The 25,685-nt window shown below is 46.7% G+C and overlaps 1 protein-coding gene across 1 annotated transcript in view; it reads left to right on the top strand.

Annotated features, from left to right (window-relative positions):
- The window catches only part of MARCHF4 (membrane associated ring-CH-type finger 4), a 106,295-nt gene that overhangs the window by 80,048 nt on the left and 562 nt on the right, over nt 1-25,685 (top strand). Inside the window, exons 2-3 of the mRNA XM_007086207.3 lie at nt 1,657-1,812; nt 7,009-7,201. Of these exons, the coding sequence (XP_007086269.3) occupies nt 1,657-1,812; nt 7,009-7,201 (349 nt within the window). The remainder of the gene's footprint in view (nt 1-1,656; nt 1,813-7,008; nt 7,202-25,685) is intronic.

The following is a 25,685-nucleotide window of genomic DNA, read 5'->3' as shown; positions in this document are numbered from 1 at the left end:
AACTGAGCTCAACCTGGAAAAGTCAGGGGTGACTCCCTGTAGGAGGTGGTATTGGAACTATCATGAAGATAGAGAAGCAGTGTGACAGGTAGACCAGGTACAAAAGAACACTGTAGACCTCATCCAGGCCAAGGTGTGGTCTTTGAGTGATAGGGGTTGAATTGGAAGGGAAAGATGATTCTGTGCATCTTTGGAGGGAACAGCTGGTTCTACAGTCAACAGCAAAGACCATGGGTTAAATGTGTGTCTTATAGGTCAGGTGCTCCTGTGCTTGCTTGTTCAAAATGGGGAACAAGATGTGGTTTCCTGAATGGTGGAATCTCCAAGTTAGCAGGGACGTGGCTTATGTGGCCAAATCGCAAACACACCAGTGTGGGGCACAGGGACATCTTCTGGGTCCTTTGATAGGAGTGAGGTGGAAGGGCTGGGTCCACAATAAACGAGTTGGAATGGGAAGGGAAGGCATAGGGAGTAAGGAGAAAGAGAACCTGGGGTAGGTCAGAAGAAGGCACAGGCTGGGGAAGGGGGGTGGCCCAACTGTCAAGTCCTTAAGAAAGCAAATGAGGGACTTGGGGGTGGTGGGATTTAGCAAGTAGAAACCACGGACTCTGAGCTGGGAGGGAGAAAGACAAGCCAGAAGGGGAAGGAGGGAACGGGGAGGGGAGAGAGAGAGAAAAAGAGTCAGGGAGGCTCACAGAGGCACTTTGGGGCCGCCACGTCGGGCCTGGCAGGAAGCAGATACACGCCAGCTTCAGTCACGGTCATTGACATGTCGTCACAGGGTGTTCTGGAGGCTAAGCCCATCTCTGCAGTCTACTCACAAGGGTCTTCAGATCCTGCCACCATCTCGCTGGGCCAGGTCCTCTGCCTCCCTGCTTCCAAGCCTACCCTAGACTAGGCTTCGTGGCCACTCCCAGCCAGGCCCAAAGGACATGCCTGCAGGGATGGATACACACCTCTTAGGTCCTTGGGATTCATGCCTGCCCCCACCTGCCAAGGTTTAGTCACTCAGGGACCCGGGGAGGGAGGCTTCACAGAGGGACCTGAGTCTCCACGTGCTGGTCTGCGGGGGAGTGCAAAGGCTTCAGACCAGAGCTCCAAACTCGGGCAAAATGACACTCACGATATGTTTAGAAGACTTGCCTTTGTTGTGGACATCTCACTATTGGGAGACTTTACATAAAAATCGCTCCCTAGATTCCCACGTGCAGAATGGGCTGGCGCTGACAGTGGCTTTCCCTTTCTTTAACTTGCGGTCTGGACCTTAGATTGGCCCGTGTCCCTACCAGCTGGCTGCCTGTGTCACTCGCATGGTCTGCCTGGCTCTGAGGGCATTAGAGCTTGAGACCCCCTTCACAGAGAAGTCCGCCAGGCTGGCACCCTCTTTGGACAGCAAGGGGCTTCCATAGACACCGACCCGCTCATTTTTACAGGCACCCTAGGCCTTGGGCGGCACCCAGTGGGTGCTGAGGTTCTGAACTGTTGGTTGAATTCACTGAGGCTGCCTGGCTCCCCTGTCCCCCATGGACTTCTGGTGCTTCCCGACAAAGCCCGTGACCTGGCTTCAGTGGTGTGGTCTGCCATCCCTGGGTGGCCCCAACCGTCGCTCCACACGCTGGGCGGGGACCTCACCGCCCTCTGCCTCTCTCCCTGCAGGGGGAGCTGCTGAGCCCATGCCGCTGTGATGGCTCGGTCAAGTGCACGCACCAGCCCTGCCTCATCAAGTGGATCAGCGAGCGGGGCTGCTGGAGCTGTGAGCTGTGTTACTACAAGTATCACGTCATCGCCATAAGCACAAAGAATCCTCTGCAGGTATGACCGGGAGCGAGGATGGTCTCCCCTTCGAGTCCGGGCCAGTCTGGAGAAAAGGAACGATTCGGGCCGCGTGGGCAAGACGGCAGTGGCCTGGGGGCAGAGGGGATGAGAGAAGTCGTGTTTTCTCCTCGGCCTCAGTAAGAAGGGAAAGGGATGGGGCAAAGGGAAAGGAAAGATTTAGAAAGAAAGAAGTGTGAGCGTGAAGTGGTAGACAGGATCAGTGAGCCAAGGGAGGGAGGGAAGGAGGGAGAATGGCTGGCTGGCTGGCTGGCTGGATGGAAGGGGAAAGGAAAGAAAGAAACGACGGAGGGGAGGCAGGGAGGAAAAGAAAGGAAAGAGGGACAGACCAGAGGTCAGATGATAGCAGAATGGAAAAAGGACAGAGGGTGAGGGGTGTGAGGAGGAAGACTGAGGGAAAGCTAAGGGCGGGGAAAGAAGAAATGAGGAGGGAGGAGACTCAGGGCCACTGCCCAGACTTTGATGTGCACTCAGTTCACCCGGAGTCTTGTTTAAAAAGCAGACTGTTGGCAATAAATTTCATATATTAAAAAAAATTAAAAAAAAAAAAAAAAGCAGACTGTGACTCAGGAGTCTGGGGCGGAGCCCGAGATTCTGCATGTCTAACAACCCAGGGGTGATGCTGATGCCGCTGGTCCACGGACCACCACACTCCTAGTGACGAGGGACAGGGGGAAATGGAGAAGAGACAGGAGAGGGAGGTGGCGAGAAACAGAATGGAAGGCAGAAGGAAAAGGGAGGACTGGGAAGGGGCGACCCTGAGGGGCAGAGAGGGCCAGGCCGGGTGGCGCCCGCCGCAGGGATTCGGACAGGGCCGCACCCGCACCCTGTTGTCTCCCATCCTCCTGCCCCGTCCGGAGCTGCTGGCGGGCCCTGCCCTGCCTCGAAAATCCTCCAAACCCAACAGCGGTCCCTGTGAGGCGCACCCACATGTACAGAGAGCACTTCGCTTCTGGAAATACCTCTACGTGTGCCTGGTCAGCCAATGAAGCTGCCACACAGTCAATCAGCCAGCATGCCAGGGAGGAAGGGAGCTTCAGGGGCCCGACATAGCTGTTTCCCTTCTCCTTTCTCAGGGGGAGGGGGCAGAGTCGATTCTGCGAGCCCAGGAGGGCGGTGGTTCGGGGCGACTGTGGGGATGGGGTCTTTGCAGGGAGGGTGAGCCAGAAACCTGGAGCTGCAGTGTCTGGCGCGTTTTATTTTAAACACAATGTAGTCGTACACGAGGCACTGTCAGGGATGTGTGCGTGCGTGCGTGCGTGCGTGTGTGAGCTACTGCATGCATGTGGGCCAGTAGGGGGCATCGTTTCTGGAAGGAGGCCCTAAGACTCCCAGGCACCTCAGCAGCCATCCTGATGGTATATGGAGGGGTCAGAATAAGAGATGCCTCTCGCTGTGCTGGTTCCATCTTTAATCATTCATTTCAAATCTTGAAGTGTCTTAAAATAGCAGTGTCATGAGACTGCTGATTCCATGCCCTCTGGGGTGTATTAACTCTCTTCTTCCTTCTCAGCTCACTCAAGCCTTAGAAAAGGGTCAGAGTCCAGATCCACGGGACTACCCCAAAGTGCCCCCTTGGCTCATAAACAGGCATTGGAGCTTGACTCATAGAATGAAAAACCATTCAGGGATAATTTTTTCCTGGGAGGAAAAAAGAAAGAAAGAAAAGGTTATTCTAATCTTTTTAAGTATGGTGAGCAAATGGCAGCATTGACGATACTGATGTATTAATTTAAGTTACTAATATGTCTTTAACTGTGAGTTTCTGAACACTGGGGACTGACTCCCTTGGATTCTGTTGCTCCTGGAAATACATGGTGTGTGCTCAGTAAATGCCACTGCACTTTTCTAGATTGCACCAGAAAGAGGAAGTAGTTTGGCCTAGCGGCGGTATCGTGTGGCTGTGGCCCAGATTGTCCCACTTGTGTCCCTGGGCTTCTCGGACCCAGCCAGGAGTGAGACAGCCACAGTGGGGCTGACTTCTGCTCCCACAGCCCAGCTGAGCCACCTGCAGGACAGGACGGAGCAGGCAGGATACCTCTGCGGTCAGAGTGGGGAGATTTCTCCCAGGCCTCGGGGTACGCACCTCACGGTCCATGCCCCATCCAAAGTTGTGAGAGACAGTGGTTGTGACGGCACATTATCCCAGAGATACTCTGCAAGATTCTGTTTGTGGCAGAAGCACTGAGAAAGGATTTTTAGGGTGGTCCCGGGGCCCTCTCTGCTACAACTGAACTGCAGTTATATATTTTTAAAATTTTAAACATTTTTTTAAAGTTTATTTATTTATTTAGAGAGAGAGAGAGACAGAGCATAAGCAGGGAAGGGGCAGAGAGAGAGGGAGAGAGAGAGAGAATCCCAAGCAGGCTCCACACTCTCAGCACAGAGCCTGACACGAGGCTTGATCTCATGAACCATGAGACCATGACCTGAGCCAAGATCAAGGGTCGGTGCTTAACCGAGGGAGCCACCTGAACTGCAGTTACATTAATAAATGTTTAGTTAGTGCTTGCGGGGCGGGAGGGGGGGCAGTCACGCTAAGTATTCACACATATTATGTCATTTAAAACTGAAACCAACCCAGTGCAGTGGGCATTGTTATTCCCAATTTACAGATGAAACAGTGGAGGCACAATTTACCCAGGGTTGCCTTGATGGGGCAGGCTTGCATACAGGGGTCTGACTCCTCTCACCTCCAGTGTGCAGGCGAAGATTTGGCTGGGTGCATTTGGGAGTCTCCCACCTTGACGTGCGTCACTGTGTTTTTGCTGAAACATAATGGAAGACTGGAGATGATGGCAGCTCGTCCCGTTCAAAGCTCTGATTGAAGAGTTATTTCACTCAGCCCTCACAATACTCTAGGACATGGGTAGGACCAATTATTTCCATTTTTTATGAAAGGGAAAACTGACAGTCCTCGTGACTTACTGACTTCTGTGAGGCCACACTGCACAGGCTGGGGCAGAGCTCTGCCAGAACCGGGTCCCGACTCCTTGCTCAGGGACCCTTCCTGGTGCGAAAGGAAACATCCAGTCCTCAGGCTCGTCCGTTCACTGGGGCTGTGGCACAGGAGGCCAGGACGTGGAGGGTCTCCTGATACCATGATCAGAACCTCGTTTGGAACCCTTCTCCCCTCACCAACTTTCCCTTTGAGAGTTCAGAGCTCTCTTGTTCTCTGCTCGCTCTTTGCTGCTCTGTTCCCCACACCTCTCGTGGGGGCTCACATGGGACAGACAGAAGAGCCCAGCCACAGCACCCCACCCTGTTCCTTGTGCATCATGCTTCAAACAGTAGTCAGGGGCCCTGCTTATGTTCTACAACCAGCTTGGGGGATCAGGGGTTAGGGTGGCTCTTGGGATTAAGGGGACCTTTCTACACCACTACATTTGGGGGTTTTAAAGTCTGGAGCAGGAGAAAGTGAAGGTTGATGATGACCCAGTGGTCAAAACAAAAAGCTCAGTTAAGGACCCTCTTCACAGAGAGGCAGGCACTGGAAAAACATTTGTGGTAAAGTATTTGAGAGGAGTCTGTAGGATCAGGCCATCTTCTGGAAAATTCCCTTGTTTTGTGTAACCCTAGGCTAGGGGAAGCAGTGGAAAATTTAAAGGCCCAATTACCTGTAATGGAATGCTATCTGTACAATTAAATGTAAAGGCTGATGTCCTACATCTAGACTAGCAAGTGAAATGTATTCCAATGGTTACAATTCCTTCGGGGCCACTGGTCAGTCCTCCTGAGCCAGAATCAGTGCTTCCATCCAGGCCATTTAATGCATAGCGAGGACTCACTACTGGCTGATGGAAGGTTGTCTGCTTTTCCTGGGGCGTTCAGGCTGAAAAGCCTGCTGGGGGTGTCCTCTGCAGGGCTTTACACAAATCCTTACAATCAGAAGACTGTCCCGCCCTCTACCTTCCCACATCTGATCCTGTCACTTCCCTGGTTAAAAGTGTTCAATAGCAGCATGTTTACTCTTAGGACAAAGCCAAAATTCTGTGCATATTCTTCAAGATTCCACATGATCTTCTCTTATTTTCCCAGCTGTCTCACCCCACACTTCCTTTTGCTTTCTCTGTTCCACCCACTCTGGCCTTCTTCCAGGTTTTCATGTTCACTATGCTTTTTCTGCCACAGGACCTTTGCACATGCCTTCTCCTGTGCCTAGAGCACTCTTCCCTCCTCCCTTTGCCTAAACTCCCACCCAACTCAAGCATTGCTTCTTCTGACAAGTCAAATCCCCCATCAAAGGCTCTCACAGTTCCGTGTACCTTCTTCTCTTATGCCTGATAAATTGCAGCTGTAAATAAATTTATTTGATCATCTGTGTTCTCTAGACTTTAAATTCCATGAGGATGGAAATCTTATGTGTTTTTGCTTACTGCTTTATCTCCAGCACCTAGCAGAGTGCATATTTGTTGAGTGAGAGCATGAATAAATCCCAAACTAAAATCCAACTCCAGGTCCACTTACGCCTGTGCTACCTAGCCCAGCCATAGAATCACAGAATTTCAGAGTTGAAGCCCACCCACACCCCAGTTTTCAATCCATCCATCAATACTGCTATTAGCATGGTGCTTTTTCTGTTAAAAAATGAAATCTCAGTGTTTATATATAGTCAGTAAATTATACTGTTTTTCTTATCTCTCCCCCACATCCCATGTCTTCGGCTTGTCTGTTAAATTGGTAATCCCTAGCACTTATATTAAATGACACGCCAGGTGTTGTTGTAGAAAATAAGCAAAAGAAAGGCCTGTGTCCTATTAGTGTGAAAAGCACCCATTAGTGTGAAAATAAACAATGTTGCTCCGGAAAGAATATTCTGGGCCCTAGAATACCACCCACACTGGCTTTGCATTTTTACTTTCTGCTTCCCATTTCTCTGTCTGTATCATAATCAGTTATACAGGCCTTCCTTCTCTGTGATGGCTGCCCAGAACTCACTCCCTACAATAATTTCTGATCATTTGGTGTGCTATAGGTTTCCTCCATATTAAAAGTGCAGTATAAAACTCAGAAACTTGTAAAAATAGCCATTGTACTACAAATTAAAAATCCCTGTATTAAATCCTGAACCAGAGGTGAGAGGTCGAGGCAGCAGAAGCAAGAAGCATGGGAATGGAATGGAAATGGAGTAAGGGTGTCCCAGCAACAGCTAACCTGCCCTTCTCTTCTTTGCAGTGGCAGGCCATCTCTCTGACAGTCATTGAGAAGGTGCAGATTGCAGCCGCCATCTTGGGTTCCCTCTTCCTCATTGCCAGTATCTCTTGGCTCATCTGGTCGACCTTCAGTCCCTCGGCAAAATGGCAGCGCCAAGACCTCCTCTTCCAGATCTGCTATGGGATGTACGGATTCATGGACGTGGTGTGCATAGGTGGGTCTGGGGCTTGTCCCTATGGGAAGTGGAGAGCCACGTGGCGGTGAGTTAGACCAATCTCTCAGGATCCCTCCCTCTTAAAGGCCAAAGCACCAGGCTTGAGACCTGCAAGCTCAGGAGGAGCCAACATCTTGGACGTGAGGGGTAGATGGGATGGGGGAGAAAGTAGGCCAGAGAAGGAAGGTCTAAATCTTTCCCGAGCAAATCTGTTCTTGCCTGGTTGAAGATAAGGATAAGGAGGCTCGCCTCCAAGAAGACTTGAGAGAAGTCAGTTGGTCAGACTATCTGCCTCAGACAGGATGTGCAAGCCCTCTTCTCTGTTGCGTACTCCAAGGCTGCCAAGCCATAACAAGGGACGATTATACATTTAATTCCATCCTCTTCACAGCAAAATGCCCAGAAACAGCCATGATGATACCTGCCCCTTGCCCCCCTTCTCAGCTTTCCATGAGCCTATCACAATATCCAAGATTTCTCTAGTCTAGTGTTTTTCAAACTGTATGTAGTCCTGGTGTTCCACTCACAGCTTCAAGGAAACCACTTTTGGGAGTGGGCAGTGGAATGCAACACAGAGAGGCTCTGAATCTTCACCCTTGCTTCACCCTTAGTTTTTATACTTTTATCCATTTACATATGTTTCTCTTCTAGGTAAGACTTTGTTTTAAAGTCTTCGATGTTTCAGAAAAAACTTGGAAACCCACCACTCTAATTCCTGCCTGTTCCTTCACACCATCCCCAAATCTATGTTCCTTCCTCTTCTAGTATGTTAGGTTGGTTGGTGGAGGGCTGAGTCTTTCTGTTTTCCCCCCAAAATGCTTACGGTTTTCAACTATGGAGTCTTCATTCAAATGACTGAGGTCCTGGTTTTCTCTGAATGACATGAAGCATGGTTAAGCCCTAGTCATACATCCTACTTGGAACTCTCAGGTTGTCCCCTAGGCCATGATACTGACAGCACTTAAGTTCCACAGTGGTCTTCTCTGTGCTTTACTTTGTATATTATATCAATTATGCTACACTGCTCTGTTTGGCAAGAAAACATCTATTAGCTAGGATTTGGCTAGGAGGATGCTATGTGGATTTCTTTGGAGTTCTTTAAATTAGGAATCAGAGAGGCCTGGAGACTTGCATGCTGATTACAGCAGCCAGAGACTAGTGATGCTGGTGCTTGGATACTTGTCTAAGCTTTTTGCTGCCTCTCCCTGCTCACTAAACCAATACATCAACCCTAAGTTCCAGAGCCTTTTTTAAGGCGGCCTTTTATGGCACCTAGACAGTGAAAGAAACAGACTGCCCAGTTTTGGAGGACCGTGGAAGAGAGAGGACTGTGAATAAGGAGGAATTTGACTTTGAGCATTTTAATTTCGTTCCCCCTCCACCGAAATCCCCTCCCACCCTGCTGAGGCGTGGGTTGTTGCTGCCAGAAGCCAGGGGTGTCTCCATATGGAGGTGTATGGCTCTGGCATGAGGGGGGCAGCAGTGGAGAGCCTGTAGGAGCTTCTCCGGCTGCCCTTCATTCTCCTTCAGGCAGGCTTTTGACTGGTCCCTGATGTGAGCTTCTGTGAGACATGCTTTCCCAACACGTGGTGTATTAGTCAGCTTTGGCTATGGTAACAAGCAACTCCAGAATTGCAGTGCCTCACAACAACAAGCATTGATTCCCCATTCATGGGTCTGCATGGTGCCTGTGGCTCAGCTGGGCTTGGCTCGGCTTAGCTTCTGACTGTGCATTGGGTTCCAGCCTGCTCTGAGTGTCTCTTCATGCCGGGGCCCAGGCTGGAGAGGTAGGGACTGCTGAGTGTGCTCTTCTAGGCAGGTGCAGAAGCACAAGAGGACTGGCACACTGTGTCTTCTGCCCACAACCCATGGTCCAATGCAAGTCATCAACGAACCCAAGATCAGAGGTGGGGGGTTGGGGGTGGGCCAGGGAAGCATACTGCTCCTCCCCTGGAGGGAGCATGGGAGTCAAAGAGGAGCATAGATACCACCTACCATTCAGGGGACCACAGACTTGAAGACCAAGAGACGTGAACATAGAAGAGAACATGTGATCAACCTGTACAACTCCTGCTTTGAAGTTGAGAGAAGTGGGGCCCAGAGAAGGGAAGTGATATGCTCAAGATTGCTCAGCTGTGATTTGAAGCAAGATCTCTTGATTAGTGGTCCAGTGCTCTTTCCATTATCCTCTTGCATCAGACAGCAGGAGTCTTCAGTATCTCTTATGGGACATCTGCAGATGCCACCTCCGACTTTGAGTGCACCTGGACCCAGGTGTAGGAAGAGCCATCACAAACAGTCCTGCTGCTTGTGGCTCTGAGCCACCCAGCACCCAGCACCCCTTCCTGCTTGGGCCTTCCTGGCACTCTGGTTTCTCCTGTCATAGTGTCTCCCACTGAGCAGGCCTCCACAGAACCGTCATGTCCTTTGTCTCTTTCTTGGCTCCTCTCCATCTGCCTCCCCCTAGCCCACTTCTGTCTCTGAAATTCTCTCTCTTATGTACATACATACATCAGTCACCCGATTTCTGGAAGCAGCACAACAAGCTAAATATTGAGAGTTTTAATATTGCTTTCATTCCTTCTAAGCTTTTAGGAATATAATTTCCCAGAGTGCAAAGCCACACCATGATCTATCCATTCTGCTCTGACAAGCCAGTGACTGCTTGGAGACAGCCATCGGACAAGAGGGGAATGCATAGGAACTGCAATTGCTTTTGGTGCTGTCCAAAAGTGGTCAGATATATTTATATTTAGACTAGCTCACCTTTAAAGAGTTTAGACTGTTCTATCATTTTGTTGATTATAACGGGAGCTAATTCCATTTGAGTGCATTTTCCCAGGGCCAATAACTTTATTTCCATTTTTCAGATGGTGAAACTTATACTGAAGGATTTGCCTTAGGCTGACTCAGGCAGCAGAGGAGGACTCTCAGTTCAGCATTTTTTTCTAGGATAGGTTGTCCATAGAAGAAAATGCTAGGAGACAAAATCAGAAAGAGAGTAATATGTGACCTAAACAAGAGAGTGGAAGGTAATGGATAGTAGTTGAAATGCACAAATTCTTGTGGTGGTTGAAATGGTGGTGATTTTGATGATGGTGATGATAATCAGTGGTGATGATGGTGGTTTTAAGGGTGAAGTTCAGGTACTGGTCACTTCTCTTCTGTAGTGTTCTGGCCAGTTGAGGGAAAGCACCCAGTACTGCATAAGTGGCTGTAAAGTATTAGCTTTTTAGGGACTTTCTGAAAGAGGCAATCAGGTGGAGCCTGCAATGTCTCTAGGGGTATATTTATTTTTAGCCTCAACTAGGCATTTAGACTCACAGAACAACCAGACAGCACAGCTAGCACTGGACTCACTTAGAGGAATTTAGGACAGGAACCACAGCCTCCACAAGGCAGGTCCAGCTCACCCTCTCTGCAGGTGGGTCCTTGCTGCATTCCATAACCTAGTGTAGGGCTAGTCTCTCAGCCCCAACATAATAGCTTAGAAAAAAGGAGAGGAGACCCACAACGAGGGGTGCAGGGTCCACCTTGACATAGTTTCCCCACAAGAGTCATGCACAGTTACAAGTGTCACTGTACTCTGGGAAGCCTAAAGCTACAGACTCCCACCAGATATTCACAGTGAAGCATCCACCAGTCAGGGGTTACTTCCAACCCAAGGAATGTTGTAACACAGCTGACACTAACCTTATCAGATTTCCAGGGCAAACAAGACAGAATGCCAACCCAGGGTCTAGCTTGTTTTGAGAGAAGGAGGAAGTATGCCATCACCTCTGTCCTACCACCTCCTATCTCTATCCATGAATCTGGACTCCTGGCCACACAAACCTGTTTCACTGGACCAATGAGAGGAAGAGGAGCTGGAAAAGGGAACAGAGACCTGGCTAGGTGAGCCAGAATGAGACATATGTGATCTTCTTACTGCACAAAAATGGACAACATGGATAAGAGAGCTACAGGGTGGCACCTATATTACTATTAAGGTGGTCATCTGTTTCAAAACTTGGTCACTTACTTATTTCCATGGGAAAGGGGAAGTTTCCCTTCCAAAAGTCCTAAGAAAGTGGAAGAAGATGATCTGAAAGAGTGGGCAGAGGAAGAGATGATTCCTTACTGGAAAGTAGGTAGAAGTGATAATGGGAAATGTGAGTGTTCTCAAGAAATGTTGGCTGAAAAAAGATGTCACATAAAAGTATCCATATCCATAGACCCAAGCTCCTTGGATGGATGGGGCAACCCAGTCCCTGATAAAAATCTATCATCAGAAGGAAAATGAGTCTATCCATGTGTTAGCTCAAAAGGCTGAGTAAGAAAGGAATAAGACCATCTGTTAAGATAAGTCTTTGGACTTTCGCTAGTTTTCAGACACCAAGAAAAAATTTTCTAATCTGTAAGACTGTTAAATGGCCTCAGATAGTAAAGAATCTGAGTAAACATAAAATATATAGCTTTAATTAATACTTAAAAATAGATTTACTTTTGTTATCAGAGCAGCACTCTGAGGGAAAACTCCTAAGGGTGGGAAGGACACAAAGAGACACCCCATTGGTCACCAACACCAGCTCAGCAGATATTCTCTGCCATGAAGCTAAGAAGATGCAGAGTCTGGGACATGGTCATCTTGTTGCCACGAAGCCACATCAGCCCCATCCATGCCTATGTCCACCTGGTTGGCCTCCAGGGAAAAGTCTTTGGTTTTCACCAAAGGATTTTGCCTGAAATGGGTGCCAGGAAGGTCTGCATTCTCTGTTGGATGCAGCATGGACCCAGGGTTGTGGACAATAGCTCTAGACTTAGTTATATGAAAAGGTTGTACATTCTTGGATACAAACCACCCCTACAGATTAAACATCTCTTAGCTTAGAGTCCTAACTTCCTAGACCAATCCATGCCACTGTGAAAAACCAAAACTAAGTTGCTGTGGACAGAGCAAAGCACCAAATCCCTAAAAGGCAGAGAAGAACTGAGAAAGGGCACAATAACCCTAAAAGATAAGCAGGGTAAGTATTATGATCCATATTTAACAAGTGAGAAAAGCTTTAAAGTAATCGTGCTCCAGGACACATAGCTAAACAAATAGCAGAGCTGAGAATTGGACCAAGAACCTTGGGCTCCAATTCCAGGGTGCTTCTACTGCCTATTTTTTTATCTCTGATTGCTCTGTGGAATTGCAAATGCAGAGCTCAGATGGGGAGGCAGCTTGAGGGGAAATTGGTCCAGTAATACCTTCACCCATAGGGTAATAGCTGAGCAATAAGAAATTTAGTGAGCCCTAGCTGCTCCTGTCCTGTATTCAGGGTCTTGGGAGTTAGCCATTGTTACACTTCCCTTTTGATCAGGCTATTCTGATACCAACTGAGAGAGTGGCTTAAGAAGTTGAGATGAAATCTGGGTGGTTTATCTCTCCTCTGGTGAAGGGAATTTGGGCAGGGGAAGCTAAATCCCCTGGTCAACATGAACTTAGGGAATCCATTCATTGATGAAAAAATATTTATTGAAAGGGCACTCCCAAAAAGAGAGTCACTTGCTCTCAAGGATCTTACATTTCACTGGGGTAGTAGACAAGTTAATCATTTATGTCAATAATAAGAGCTGGGACACAGAGATAAGTGAACACAGAAGATGACTGAGTTAGAAGGGGTTCAGAAGGGTCATATCTGTTCATTCAGTAGCATCTCCAGGCTGTCTGGTTTTGTTCCTGAAACTAGGGAAATTTAATAAAATAATGAATGAGACAAGAATCTTTGCCCTCAAGGAGCTCATACTCTACAAATAAATCATAGCACAGTGGGAGCCGGGATAAGATGTAGAGAAAGGGGGAACAAAACAGAGAGCAATTAGCTCTCTCTTGGAGGAGTCCAGGAAAGCTTTATGAAGGAAGGAACCCTATCCTTCAGCTAGTTTTGAAAGATAGGTCGAAGTGTGTCCAGAAGAGTGGGAAAGAACATTCTAGGCAGAGGGACTAGCATGTGTAGAAGCACAGAGACTTGAGAGAACCAGGTACACTTGGGAAACTTGGAGCATGCTTGTATGGATGGCTCAGTGTCAAGAGCCAGAGTAGGAAGGTGGGTGATGGGCCATAAGGATATGGAGGTTGGTGGAGCCAAATCCCACAGTGTCAGGAGTCATGTGCTAAGGAGTTCAGACTTTACCCTGTTGGTGATAGAGCGGCATTGATAAGAAATCTTTCTTTTCAATCTTTTATATAGGAAAGAAGTATGGTCAGATGTATGTGTGTTTTAAAGAGATAACTTTGGCAACTATGAGGAGGATGGCCAAGAGCTGGACAGACTAGAGAGGCAGGGAGGGGCCGGTTGGAAAATGCTTGTCATAGTCTGAACAAAAAGAAAAGAAATGTGAAAAAGTGCAGTGGGGAAGAAGTGTATGGGATGACTTTGGGAAGCACTAAGGATGTGGATGAGATAGGGCTGTATGAACTTTGAAGCAAGCAGAAACCCCAGGGCTCTGGCTTGAGTGGAGACTGGATGCCATGGCTGAGCATGAGAGTGGGGCTGGCAATTGGGTGAAGCCAAGGTGAACCAAAGGTGTATCTTTGGCAAAAGCACCAAACAAAAGGACCACTGTGAGCCTAAAACCTAGGCGGTGAGGTAAGAGGTAGTTCCTAAGTGAAGAGTTTGCAGTAGAAGACAAGCAAGACACATGGAGTGCATTTTGGGCTGCAAAGAGAAGGCTATGCCAGGGAAGAGTCTCCTTGCAGGGGTAGAAAGAAGGAAAGGGCCTTTTATGACCTCTTGTTCATAGAGGAAGGATTTGAGGGCACTGGACCAGTTCTGATGAGGATTGGTGACTAAAGAGAAGGGCGGAGGTAAAGAAAGATTTCTGTAGGTAGTTGGATAATAAAACTTGAGCATGGGTTTGGGGGTCAACAAGAAGGTGGGTAAAGCTGTGGGTTTTGACAAGATAACTTAGGAGGAGCTTTCAAAGAGTGGGTGGCTAAGGATGGAGACCTGGGGAGTATTAAACACTTAAAAGATGGATGAAGACAGAGAATGAGGAAAACAGGAGGGAATGAGTCGTAAAACCCAGAGTGGCGAGTTTCTGGAAGGAGCGGTGGGCGCATGCTGCATAATGGTCGGGCAACATATTGCTCAGTTTCTTACTAACCTTGGGACCTCAAGCGATTTGCATAACCACTCTCTGCTTTCCTTTTCTCATCTGAGAAATGGGATAGTAATACCACCCTCCAAGGGTTGTTGAGAGTGTTGAAAAGATGGCATACATAAAGGAGCAGGAGTTCATAAAAGTCAGTGACCTGGCTGGGTAGCACTTGGTCAGGTAGATTCCTCTATGAATAAAGGTTTATTCCTCACTCTGTAAAGGTTTGCTGGTACTGTTAAAACCAGAAGCCCGTCACAGCCTAGAGAGCCAGACCTCATGTCCTCATATAATTGAGAGTCTGCTGTTATTTGGAGCAGTGCCTCTTCTGGAAGGTTTTTGGTTTCCTCACCCGTGTCCTCTCAATGAGAAGATCTGATTACATTGAATGTCTTCACGACACCTGCCTCCTCTTCCGTCATCTCTAATGACGCTGTCTGCCCCAGCAGAGAAGCTTGACAGAATCTCGCAGCAAACAAATGGGCCAGTCTCTGCTCCAGTGGGTCAAGTTATTAGGATTTAACAAGAGCAAATTAATTAAGGTCTTTGGCACCAAAAACATTTTTTTTTCCCTCTACAGACTCAAGAGATTGACCACCCAAAAGTCAAATCTGCAAAAATGCGGACCTCACGCTTGTCATGTTGGTTTGTTTGTTTTTTACTTGTGAGTAGGATGTGGTCAAGGAAAGGAAGGAAAACAACATTTCTGAGATTGTTCCAAACCTTTAAAACAGCGGACTATGGTAATTAACAAAATTATAGGAAATCTTTTGTTAAAGCTTCCTCTGTGTGCTGTTCCTTGAGGTCCTTTCCTATAATTTAGAGATAACTGGTGCCTGCCCTCTGAGATAAAGGAACTCAAATTCTGATTTATAGGAAGTGGGCAAAGGTAGGGAGCAGCAGGAGAAGAAAAACATTATTTTTCAAACTTAATTTTAATTCACATTAACTAAAAACACATACATGGCACAAAGATTCCTTCCTGTCTTCCTTCCCTCAGGCTAGAAATGACCCCATCTGTCAAACCTTTTAATTCCCTGATTAGGAAACTGAAAATATGGAGAAGGCAGCCTGGTGCCCTAGAGAGACTGGGAAATAGGAAATTTAGGTCTGAAGACTAGATTAGCCACTAACAACCTTGATGACCTTGGGTAAGTTACTTCATGTTTTTTTTTTTTTTTTTTTATAGCTCGGTTAACTTATTTATAAAATGAGAGGGTTGAGCCGGATAACTTGCAAGTCCTTCTAGATCTGACATTCTAGGATTCTGAAGTCCCTTCCATTGTGAGAAGATGTCATCATTCTCAGAGGTTGACAACTGTGGCTTTGGGGGGGGGGGATTCCCAATAATGTTTGGCCAGACCAAACAACTGATAAGTGCCCGCCACATAAATGGGCAAGATGATGTTTCAGTGCATGTTCCATTAAATGCATGTGGCTTCTCCAACTTTCCAGATTAACTGTTAGCTCCTAGTCTACCCACTCTCTGCCTCCCCCCACCCAGGGCATCCTATGCAAGGCTACCTCTCTCCACCGCTGAGCTGTTAGATGCTCCGAAAATGAAGATGACAGATTTAGAAGCAGACACGCTAAGTGAGCACTGTCCCCCTCAAAGGAGACCCCTGGGGAGGCAATTCATTTATTGCAGTGTGCTGACAGGGCTCAAAATATTTTAGGAACACCTCTTGGGAACTGTCTTAAATGCCTGCAGCCATGTCTGCAGGCAATGGCGTGTCTGTCCATTGACAGTGGGTCTATGGCTAGAAAAAGCCCCAATCTGGTAAATCAGGTAGCTGCTTGAGCCAATTATAGATTTTAGGGGTGACATGAAATATGCCACTGAGCCAAAATCTGCTTTTCTCTTATGGCCCCCTCCCTGGCGCTGAAGGTATCTTAGTTAGTGTAACCCCAGCAAATTACACATATAATAAGTGTATATAATTTCAGTGATTTAATGCAGTAGGAAGCTCCTGATCAGTGGGAGATTCTCCTTCACACAGATTCAGGGACATAGGCTTCTTCCATTTTGTGGCCAGAGTCCCCTAGGCTCTTGAGTCTTTTATCTCCAGCTAATAGAAAATAAAAGTGAGCACGGATAAGGCACACACACACACACACACACTTTCCCCCTCATACCCATTCTTTAACCTTGGCCTGATTCATGTTCACATGAAATGCTGGTCACCTGGCTCCCCGTGGATGCAAAGTGCTAAAAATGTAATTCCTTCTCAGTGGCGGCTCTGTACTGAGAAAGAGAAGGGTGGGTTTTTGGTGGACAGTTAGTCATGTCTGTCACAGGCTATGTCATTGAGAAATTTCCAGAAATGCTCTGAACTAGGATAGCCTAAGAGAGAGTGTCCCAGTTTGCCAGGGTAATCTTTTAAAATGCCAGGATTTTAGGGGCACCTGGCTGGCTCAGTCGGTAGAGCATGTGACTCTTGATCTCAGGGTCATGAGTATGAGTTCAAGCCCCACATTCGGTGTGACTCTACTAAAAAAAGTTGTAAAACAAAAATTAAAATCCCAGGATTCTATTCTATTCTATTCTATTTTATTTTATTTTATTAAACATTTTTTAATGTTTAGTATTTTTGAGAGAGAGAGAGAGAGAGAGAGAGAGAGAGAATACAGAGCAGGCTCCACGCTGTGAGCAGCAAGCCCAATGGTGAGGTTTGAACTCATGAACCGTGAGATCATGACCTAAGCCAAAGTCAGACGCTCAACAGACTGAGCCACCCAAGCGCCCCTAAAATCCCAGGATTTTAAAAGACAACACTTTTTAGAATTTGGGCATATTTGCTTAAATAAACTACTTTTGTAACTTTAACATAACTCCTTTGAGATGAAGCCATGTGAAACTTACTTTGTAATAATGCTAATAAAATAAGAACCAAAATTTATTATTCATTATGTACCAAACACTAAAAAGTACTTTACATGCATTATCTTATTTATTCCCTATAACCTTATGATGTAGTTACTATTAAAATGCCCACTTTCCTGATAAGAAAAATTGAGACTAAGAGGTAAATCACCCAAGGCCATACAAGTAGAACCTGGTTTCATCTGATTTCAAAGCCCATATCCTTAACTACTCTATTATAACAATATAACACATATACATCAAAACACAAAGTACAAAAGACAGCTTATTAGAAATTCAAGTAGAAATTGTATACTCATACCTACAGATTATTATAAAAAAAGATCTCCATAACTGCTGTCTCTGGGGGAGCACATGACCTGCAGCATGGAGGCAGCAGCAGCCCAGGCACACAGCACTGTTCTGTTTCAGATGAACCTGAGTGTACGTTCCCCCAACATGGACAAGCTGTGTGTCTGTGCACAGGATGCTAAGCCTCTCCAAGCTCAGTTTCCTCTTCTGTCAAGTGCAGATAATACCACCTACATTATGGGCTTTCTGTGAGAGGTACACTAGATATGCAAAGCCTATTTATTTATGTATTTATTTGTATTTTTTGCAAAGCCCTGCTGGAGTGACAGAACATAGCAAGCATTCAATAAGTACTTGCTATTGTCACCATTGCCATCATCAGCATCGCCACTGTGACCTTCATCACCATCACCTAGAGTGACTGAGCAATGCAGTTCTGGCAGTTTCAGTCCAGATAGTGAGAGCCCTGAGCTTTGTAGAGAAGTCTCATAGGCAAAAGCTACAGTATCTTCGGAATCAGCTTCACACACACAGTTGCAGGCATGGACCCCTCACATATACCAATGCAGGAAATTTGGGGCTCCGAGGACATCTCTCTTCCCTGCCCAGTCCTACCGAGTCAAGCGCATTCATTTCAAGGAGCGTCAGTGCTCTTCATGATTTTCTAGCTGAGGTCTTCTCACAGGTCTCTGCAATGCCCTGGGTGGGCAGAGGGACCAGCAAGGTTCTGGCCCTGATGGGTTTAGAGACATTCTGTACGGCGTGACCAAGGTCAACCAGTCCAGCAGGGGCCCCGCTAGGAAGGGAATTGTAATAGAAGTCACTGCCAAGGGGACAGCCTCTCCCTGGACACTGACAAGGCATCAACAGGATGGAAACGGAAGGGGAAGGTGATTTTGCTTCACCCTCATCGAAGGCTTTCAGTATCTTCTGTCCTTTGGGTCTTTATTGCTGAAAGAGTAGGCCAAACCAGGACCCAAAGCATTTGAGTCAAGGGGAGCCTGCCCAAATGAGGCCCCTGGATCCACATCTCATCATCCATAGGGAGACTCCCAGAAGAACATTCTGGTTACACTTCTGAGAAGCACAAAGCTGTCACCATGAATACTGGGGAGGTGGAGGCGCTGCCAATGTCACCTCACAACGCCACTTCCTAACCACCCCACTCCCCTGCAAAAAAAGAAAACAAAAAACCAAAACCCTAGCTGGTTAGACCGATCTTTCCCCACACTTGCCCGACAGGTTCTTTAGTGCAGATTCTGACAGGGCTGGGCTCTTGAGGGGTAATGTCCAGAAGAGGAGTTTGGCAGTGGTAGCCTTCCGTGTAAGTCCTGCCCCGCAGCTGTGTGACAGTGGACAGCCCTGCAGGGGGGGAGCATTCCCCCACTGGCACTGCTGAAGGCTCCTGGCAGGGGGAGAGGAGGCAGGAGTGGAGGCTTGTCACCACATCTGCAGGATCAGCTGGCCTCCAGAGCTCCTTTTGGCTCCAGCATCTTGTTCATCTGTAAACAATGACTCAGACTGAGGATTGGGAAGGACAATTAGGAGACGAAGAACAGGTGCTTGTGCGTGGGAACAGGGTTGGCGAAGGAGGAAAAGATATGAGTGAGCTTTTTCTCTTTTGTCATCTCCATCCCCACCCCACCCCCCAATACTCAATACCATGTGGCCAGGCACAGTGCCAGGCATCAGCACACACGACTCATTACCTCATCTAATCTCATAACAACCCTATAAGAAAGGTGGTATCAGTCCCAATTTACTGACAGAAATACTGAGGCTCAGAAGAGGAAGTGACTTACCTAAATCCACAAGGCTAGAAAGTGGTAGATACTCTGCATGTCCAATGCACGTTCACCGGCAAGTTGCCTCTAAAACACGGGACCCAAAGTTCTTTGGGTCCAGAAGAAGAAACATCCGTTTCTTTAGCTGCCTCACATCTTCATGTCTACTGCATCAGGAACTAGAGATTTTTTAAAAATTACCCACAGCTCTTTATTTGATCAAAATCTCGAGCCTTCCATGAGGCAGTAGGCCACGACAAGGGTCATGTTCTAGGCAGTGTTACTCAAGTGTGCTCCACACACAGGCAGGATCAGTGTCACTCAAGAGCATCTTAGAAATGCAAATTCGTAGGCCTCAACCAAGACCTACTGATTCAGACTCTTGGGCCAGAGCCCAGAAATCTGGGTTCTAACAAGGTCCCTGGCTGATTTTGATGCATGCTAAAGTTTGAGAAGCACTGTTGTAGAATTGTCTGCAACTTTTTTGCCACTTAGATCAGGATAGTAGCAGGAAATAGGGGGTGGGAAGAAGGGATTTTGGCATTGCTGAGGGGCCTGAGGCTTCTCTGCAGGCTTCTCAGTTAACCTTGGCCTGTTACCTCCGTATATAATAAGAACAAGTTTTTTTGTCCTATCACAGGTGTTCAAAGAAGCACATAGTAGGTACTCAGGAAATATTACCTAAATAGAATTAAATTGTATCTCACTGCTTGGGACACAGCAAGAGCCAATGGCCAAAATTCAGCAGGCCACGATTGGGAGGCCAATCCCAACCGAGGATTGAGGACTCCCTGACAAAGCTGTGTCATCAGCGACTGAGGGGCAGAGGGAGCCAAGCAGACAGGACCACCCACTCACAATGGCCACCTTCCTTCGCTCCTCATGGGCTAACCAGAGGGCTGCTTCAGCTGGAGGCTCAGGGGAGAGATATGATGACAAGCAAAGGGTTCTGACACTTAAGGATCCTCCAGCTCTATGAGGAAGAGTTGCCCCCAAAGGTGGAGAGACATTAGGGAGATGAAGGGGGCAATTCTTCTGGGACTGGATGTCCCAACAATACAGCCCAGGGTGGGGCACCTTGTGGGTGGTTACAAGGTAACTATTAAATTAAATAGAAAACAACCCCAGAGGGGCACCTAGGTGGCTCAATTGGTTAAGCATCTGACTCTTGATTTCGGCTCAGGTCATGATCTCACAGTTTGTGAGATCAAGCCCCACGTCAGGCCCTGCACTGACAACACGGAGCCTGCTTGGGATTCTCACTCTCCCTTTCTCTCTGCCCCACCTAAGCTCTCTCTCTAAATAAATAAATAAACTTAAAAAAAAAAAAGAAAAAGAAAACAACTTGAGAGAAGCACCCAGTGAATCAAAACTTACTGAGTTTCTGGTATTGCCATGCATTATAATGTTCCATTCTCTTCTACTATTTCTCTGCCTCCCTTCACCAATAACTTCTTTCCCTCCTATTCTAATTTCATCTTCTCTCTCCATCCACTGCCATTTCCAACTCATCTTCCTTCTCTCCCAACTCTTCAACTTGCCTATTTTCAACTGTCCCAATTAGATGAGCCCCACCCATCTTCCTCCATTTTTTTTTTTTTTTTTTTTATTCCACAAGCCAAGGAATCAATAAGTAATTTGTAGAGCGGGAAGCAGAGGAAGAACTAAGGGGAGTGGATGCAAATAAGGTAGTTTGTGCTTTTCCCACTTTTGCCAAACAAGCATTATCTACAAAAACAGGTGCACTTTCCCCCCTTCAGCCTCCTATCCATTAAAGTGGTTTAATTACTTCCTGATCACTAGACAGTTAGATAATTAGAAGGCAGCATTCAGACCAAAAATTTAAGCCACCCTCTTCAATCAGGGTAAAATTGTGTGATCAAGAAGCTAATTAAGAATCAAGTGTATGGCTCTTATTGGAAAGAGTTAGTTTGGGGCTTCAAAAGATTCTGCTTCTCTCTCCCTGAGGCCCCTATCTCCTCCATCATCACCAAGGCTTCATTAAACTCCTGTTACTATGTTGACTGCCCAGGCCTCAACCATTCCTGGACTCAGTCCTCGAGGGGCTTACCGCACAGGGAAAAGAGCTTGTGGAACTAATCAACATATGAATGAAGCAGTGCCACAGGACTTATATTCACAAGGTTGAAGGAAGTGATGAGGGTCTGTACACTGGGAGAGAGTGATGAGACAAGGGGCAGAGAGGAGGTCTCCTTGTCTAGAATCAGGCCACAAATAGGGATCCATAGATGGTCTTCAGAAGATATATGAACCCTAAATTCATATGTCTGGTTTGTGTTCCAGGGAGATGGTCCTTAGACTTCATGAGATCCTCAAAGGGGCATGTGACCCAAAAGATTAGGAACAACTGGGTCACAGGGAGATGGTCTCTCCAACAAACTTTTGAAAACATGTGGCCAGAGTGCAATCTCAGGAACTATTGTCATACTAGAAGAAAGAGCGGTGGTGGGTGGCTATCTTGTCTCCTAGAATCACAGTGTGTTCAAGGTTGGAGAAGCACTGAGAGGTTTCCATCTGGTCTCTTTGCTTGACATTGAGGATGCTGGAGTGACTCATCACTGTTTGCTCCTGGGAGTCAGCTCTTCCCTCCAGAGGCCAGGCCAGCAGCCATCCCTACACTGACAGTTGCTGCAGGGTGAATCCCGAGTCATCTCACTCCCCATCACAGGGCCCGGCTTCCTGCACCACTCTCACAATATGGACAATCATCACTTTCCTATTCTGCTCATCCCTTAGCTGGCTTCATCTTCCCAGCCCTTCCTCTGGACGTCATCGCCTGTCACCAGCAACTTCTCTGAGTGTTCCTTTCATGGAAACAGCTTCTTCTGAGGACACTGTTTCTTGCTTTCTCAAGTGGTAGCTGCTTTTTCTCCCATATGCTGTATTATATGGGGACTGGAGGTGAGGTCCGCATCCTTCTTATTCTCCATCACCCCTTCCAAACCACCTCTCTTCCTTTATCCTTCAGAAGCCCCAGCCCCTTTGAAGTGCATATCATCATATTTGATTGTCCCTTTCCCCTTGTTGATGCTGTTGGCTGTTGGCCACCTACTCACTCCTCCCATTCCTGGGTGCAGCTGGTTCATGCACTCCTCCCTATTCTTGTCTTCAGCATCTCTATGATCAGTGCCTCTCAGTGGAGGTGGTACCATCTCCTAGGGGGGGCATTTCAGAAATGTTTGAGGTTTTTGTTTGTTTTCTAATGTAGTTGTGCCCTAGAATTTATGCTGAAATTTATATTGTCTGGTCTAAATGACGTCTCCTTTGTTCTTTTTTACATTATTTGTCAGTGCATTATATTAATTTATTTTTTAAAAAGAAACCATAGTAGCTTATATTACGTTATGAATTTCACTTCAGGATAGGAAAGGGAATATTAAACTATACCTATTATAAAAAGGGGACATTTGGCCTAATAGCACTGAGGATGGCTGATACAGACAACTTGTCCAACTCTTTGGTTATCTCTTTACTCCACAAGCCTTTTCCTCTAGCCCACCTCAGCCTCTGCTCAAGTGGACATTCCCTAGACCTCATCATCACCAAGAAAAACACCACTTCCAAAATCTGGATTTAAACATCCCACTCTGCCCATCACTCCACACCCCTATCCTTGTAGCTCACTGACTCTAGCAATTCTATAACTTCAAAGAGAACTCTTGGCATTGACCCTATTACTTTCCAGTTTTCCTTTTTTCATTATTCTTTATCACTTTTGTGTATCTCTTTCCTCCTCTCCAGCTCAGACTCCATGGGCCAGTTTAATAATCCCTCCCTTGCCAACATCCGTAAATCTTATGTCTTCTCTTACTTGTCTTTCTTTCACAGAAAAAGTCTACACTAATGAAACCCAACTTTCTTACTCCATAGGTGCACCTAGCCAGCAGTTGAAGTTATGGAGAAAAACTATACAACTCACCTCAAATTTGTGGCCACAAACCTCAAATGGTTGCTGAGCACTGTCAGACAATTCTACCATATCTCCTTTGTAAATTCAGTCTCCCACTTTTCTAAGATAATCATTTCCCCCTTTTTCTTCTCCCCAATAATCTTCAACACTTCCTCCTGTATCCCTTCCATCTTAGCTGATGAATCATAGAAGAAAAAGACACTTGGATGAGAACTACTTGATTTTCTATCAACCTCCTTCCACCTGTGCCCACCAAGGCAGTGGTCACCCCTCATTCCACATGAGCTGTTTTCTCAACAGAATTTAAGAGTTAGCACACTCTTTTTATTGAAATGTGTCCTTCTCTAGACTTCTGGGTCTTTACACTTGCTGGTCTTTCTTCTATGCCATTTATTGCTCATTCAGGACCTCCTTTGCTGGCTCTACCTCCGCCAAAATTCTATCAAAAGGCCCAGGAATCTGTCATTGTCCCTCTTTTCTAATCTGTCTGCCTTCCTGGGCCATTCCTGAGACTTCAGATTCTACCTCTACACTGATGACTTCTACCTCCAGGCCAGACCTCTCTCTAACCTTCAGACTCATATGTTCAACTGTATACCTGGCCCTTCCAGTGACATTTCTAACAGACATCTTAAATTTACCATAATCAAAATATAACTATTAATCACTGTGGTAGGCTGAATAATGACCCCCCAAAGATCCAGGTCCTAATCCCTGGAGCCTGTTAATGTGACCTTTTATGGCAAAAGAGACTTGCAGACATGACTAATTTAAGACTCTTGAAATGGGGAGGGTATTCTGGGTCACCTGGGTGGACTTGTAATCACAAGGTTCTTATAAGAGAGATGCAGAAAGAGACAATGACAGAAGGGTAGGAGATGTGACATTGGAACAAAGAGGTGGAGTGATGTAGGAAAGAGACAGGGAATGCAGGTGTCTTCTAGAAGCTTAAAGGCAAGAAGATGGATTCTCCTCTCAAAGCCACCAGAAAGAAGCAGCCCTCTGATACCTTCTCTATAGACTTCTGTCTCCAGAACTATAAGAGAACACTTGTGTGTTTTAAGCCACTGAGTGTGTGGTCATTTATTACAACAACAGTAGGAAACTAATATAGTCATGGCCACCACCACATAAATCCTCCCCCCTCCGCCCTCATGCTATCCACATCTCAGTAAATGGCACACCACTAGTGTATTGGCCAAAAGCTCCTGGGCTGTCCAGATTTTTCACTTGACTCACAACTTATCTGTCAGCAAGCCTGTGAGCTCTGCCTCTACATACGTCCTGACCACACAATTTTTCATGCAACCCACTGCTATAACCCTGGTAGAGACCACCATCCGTTCCTGCTTGAATCACTACATCACTTCCTGCTTGGTCGCCTGCTCCTGCTGTTCTCCCTCATCAGTTTATTGTTTCACAGGAGCCAGAATGAGCTTTCTGCAGGGTAAACTAGATCACATCACCCCTCACCCCTCCCTTAAAACCCTTCAATGGCTTCCCATTATACTCAGGACAAAACAGAAATCCCTTGCCATGGCTTATAAGGCCTCATCATATTGTGCCCCTCTGTGCCCCCTTATCTCCTTGTACTTCCTGCTCATCACCGCACCCTGGCCACGTTGACCTTCTTTCTGATGCACGTGCATTCCATTCCCACCTCCTGGCCTTCGCACTAGCAGTTCCTACCACCAACAAGCTCTCTCTCCAGATCTTGGCATGGTCCCCCCCACCTTCTCATCATTTATGTCTCAATGTAAACACCACCTCCTTATTCACCATCCTTTCGATAAAGCAGGACCCTCAGTATCTGCAGCCAGTGGCTATTTAACCCTATTTCATCTTCCTTATAGCATTTGTCATCACCTGAAATAGTCTTATCAGTTTGGTTATGTGCCTGCTATTGTCTCTCTGCTAGAATATAAGCTCTTGGAGGGCAGGACTCTGCCTGTCCTGCTCACTGCACTACACCTAGTGCTTGGCACGTAGTAGGCACATAATATTTATCTTCCGGTTGTCTGGTATGGCCTCTTTCTGACTCTGCACTGCTTCTGGCCAGTAGAACTGTGTCAAAGTTCTCTTTCCCAGGGGTGTGTTTCAAGAGAATTCGACTATTTGTTAAATAGCGAAGAGTTAACCAATGTAATTCCAGACATCATCTAGCAGGTATGGAATGACCCTTGGTATCTTTCATGGTGCCTTTGAAAGCACACGGTTCATTCAACATCTGCTCAATGCCTGGTGCCATGGCTACATGGTAGAGGGAGGAAAATATATTTATATTATGCCTCAACAGATGATGATTTGGGGTTTTGTCAAGCCAAGAAGTGGGAGGGGTGGAGGAGAGGTGGGCAAACGTGTTGCATGTAGGCACTGGACCATTTCCTGAACTCGTGTGGTAGCCTTCCACCTTCTATTTCTGAAGACTCGTGAAGCCTAGGCATACAGGGGCTCAGATCTGAAAGGGAGGTT

Source organism: Panthera tigris, chromosome C1 (genome assembly GCF_018350195.1).
Source record: "Panthera tigris isolate Pti1 chromosome C1, P.tigris_Pti1_mat1.1, whole genome shotgun sequence".
In the NCBI taxonomy this organism is placed as follows: Eukaryota; Metazoa; Chordata; class Mammalia; order Carnivora; family Felidae; genus Panthera; species Panthera tigris.
This window is presented reverse-complemented; position numbering and strand designations above follow the sequence as displayed.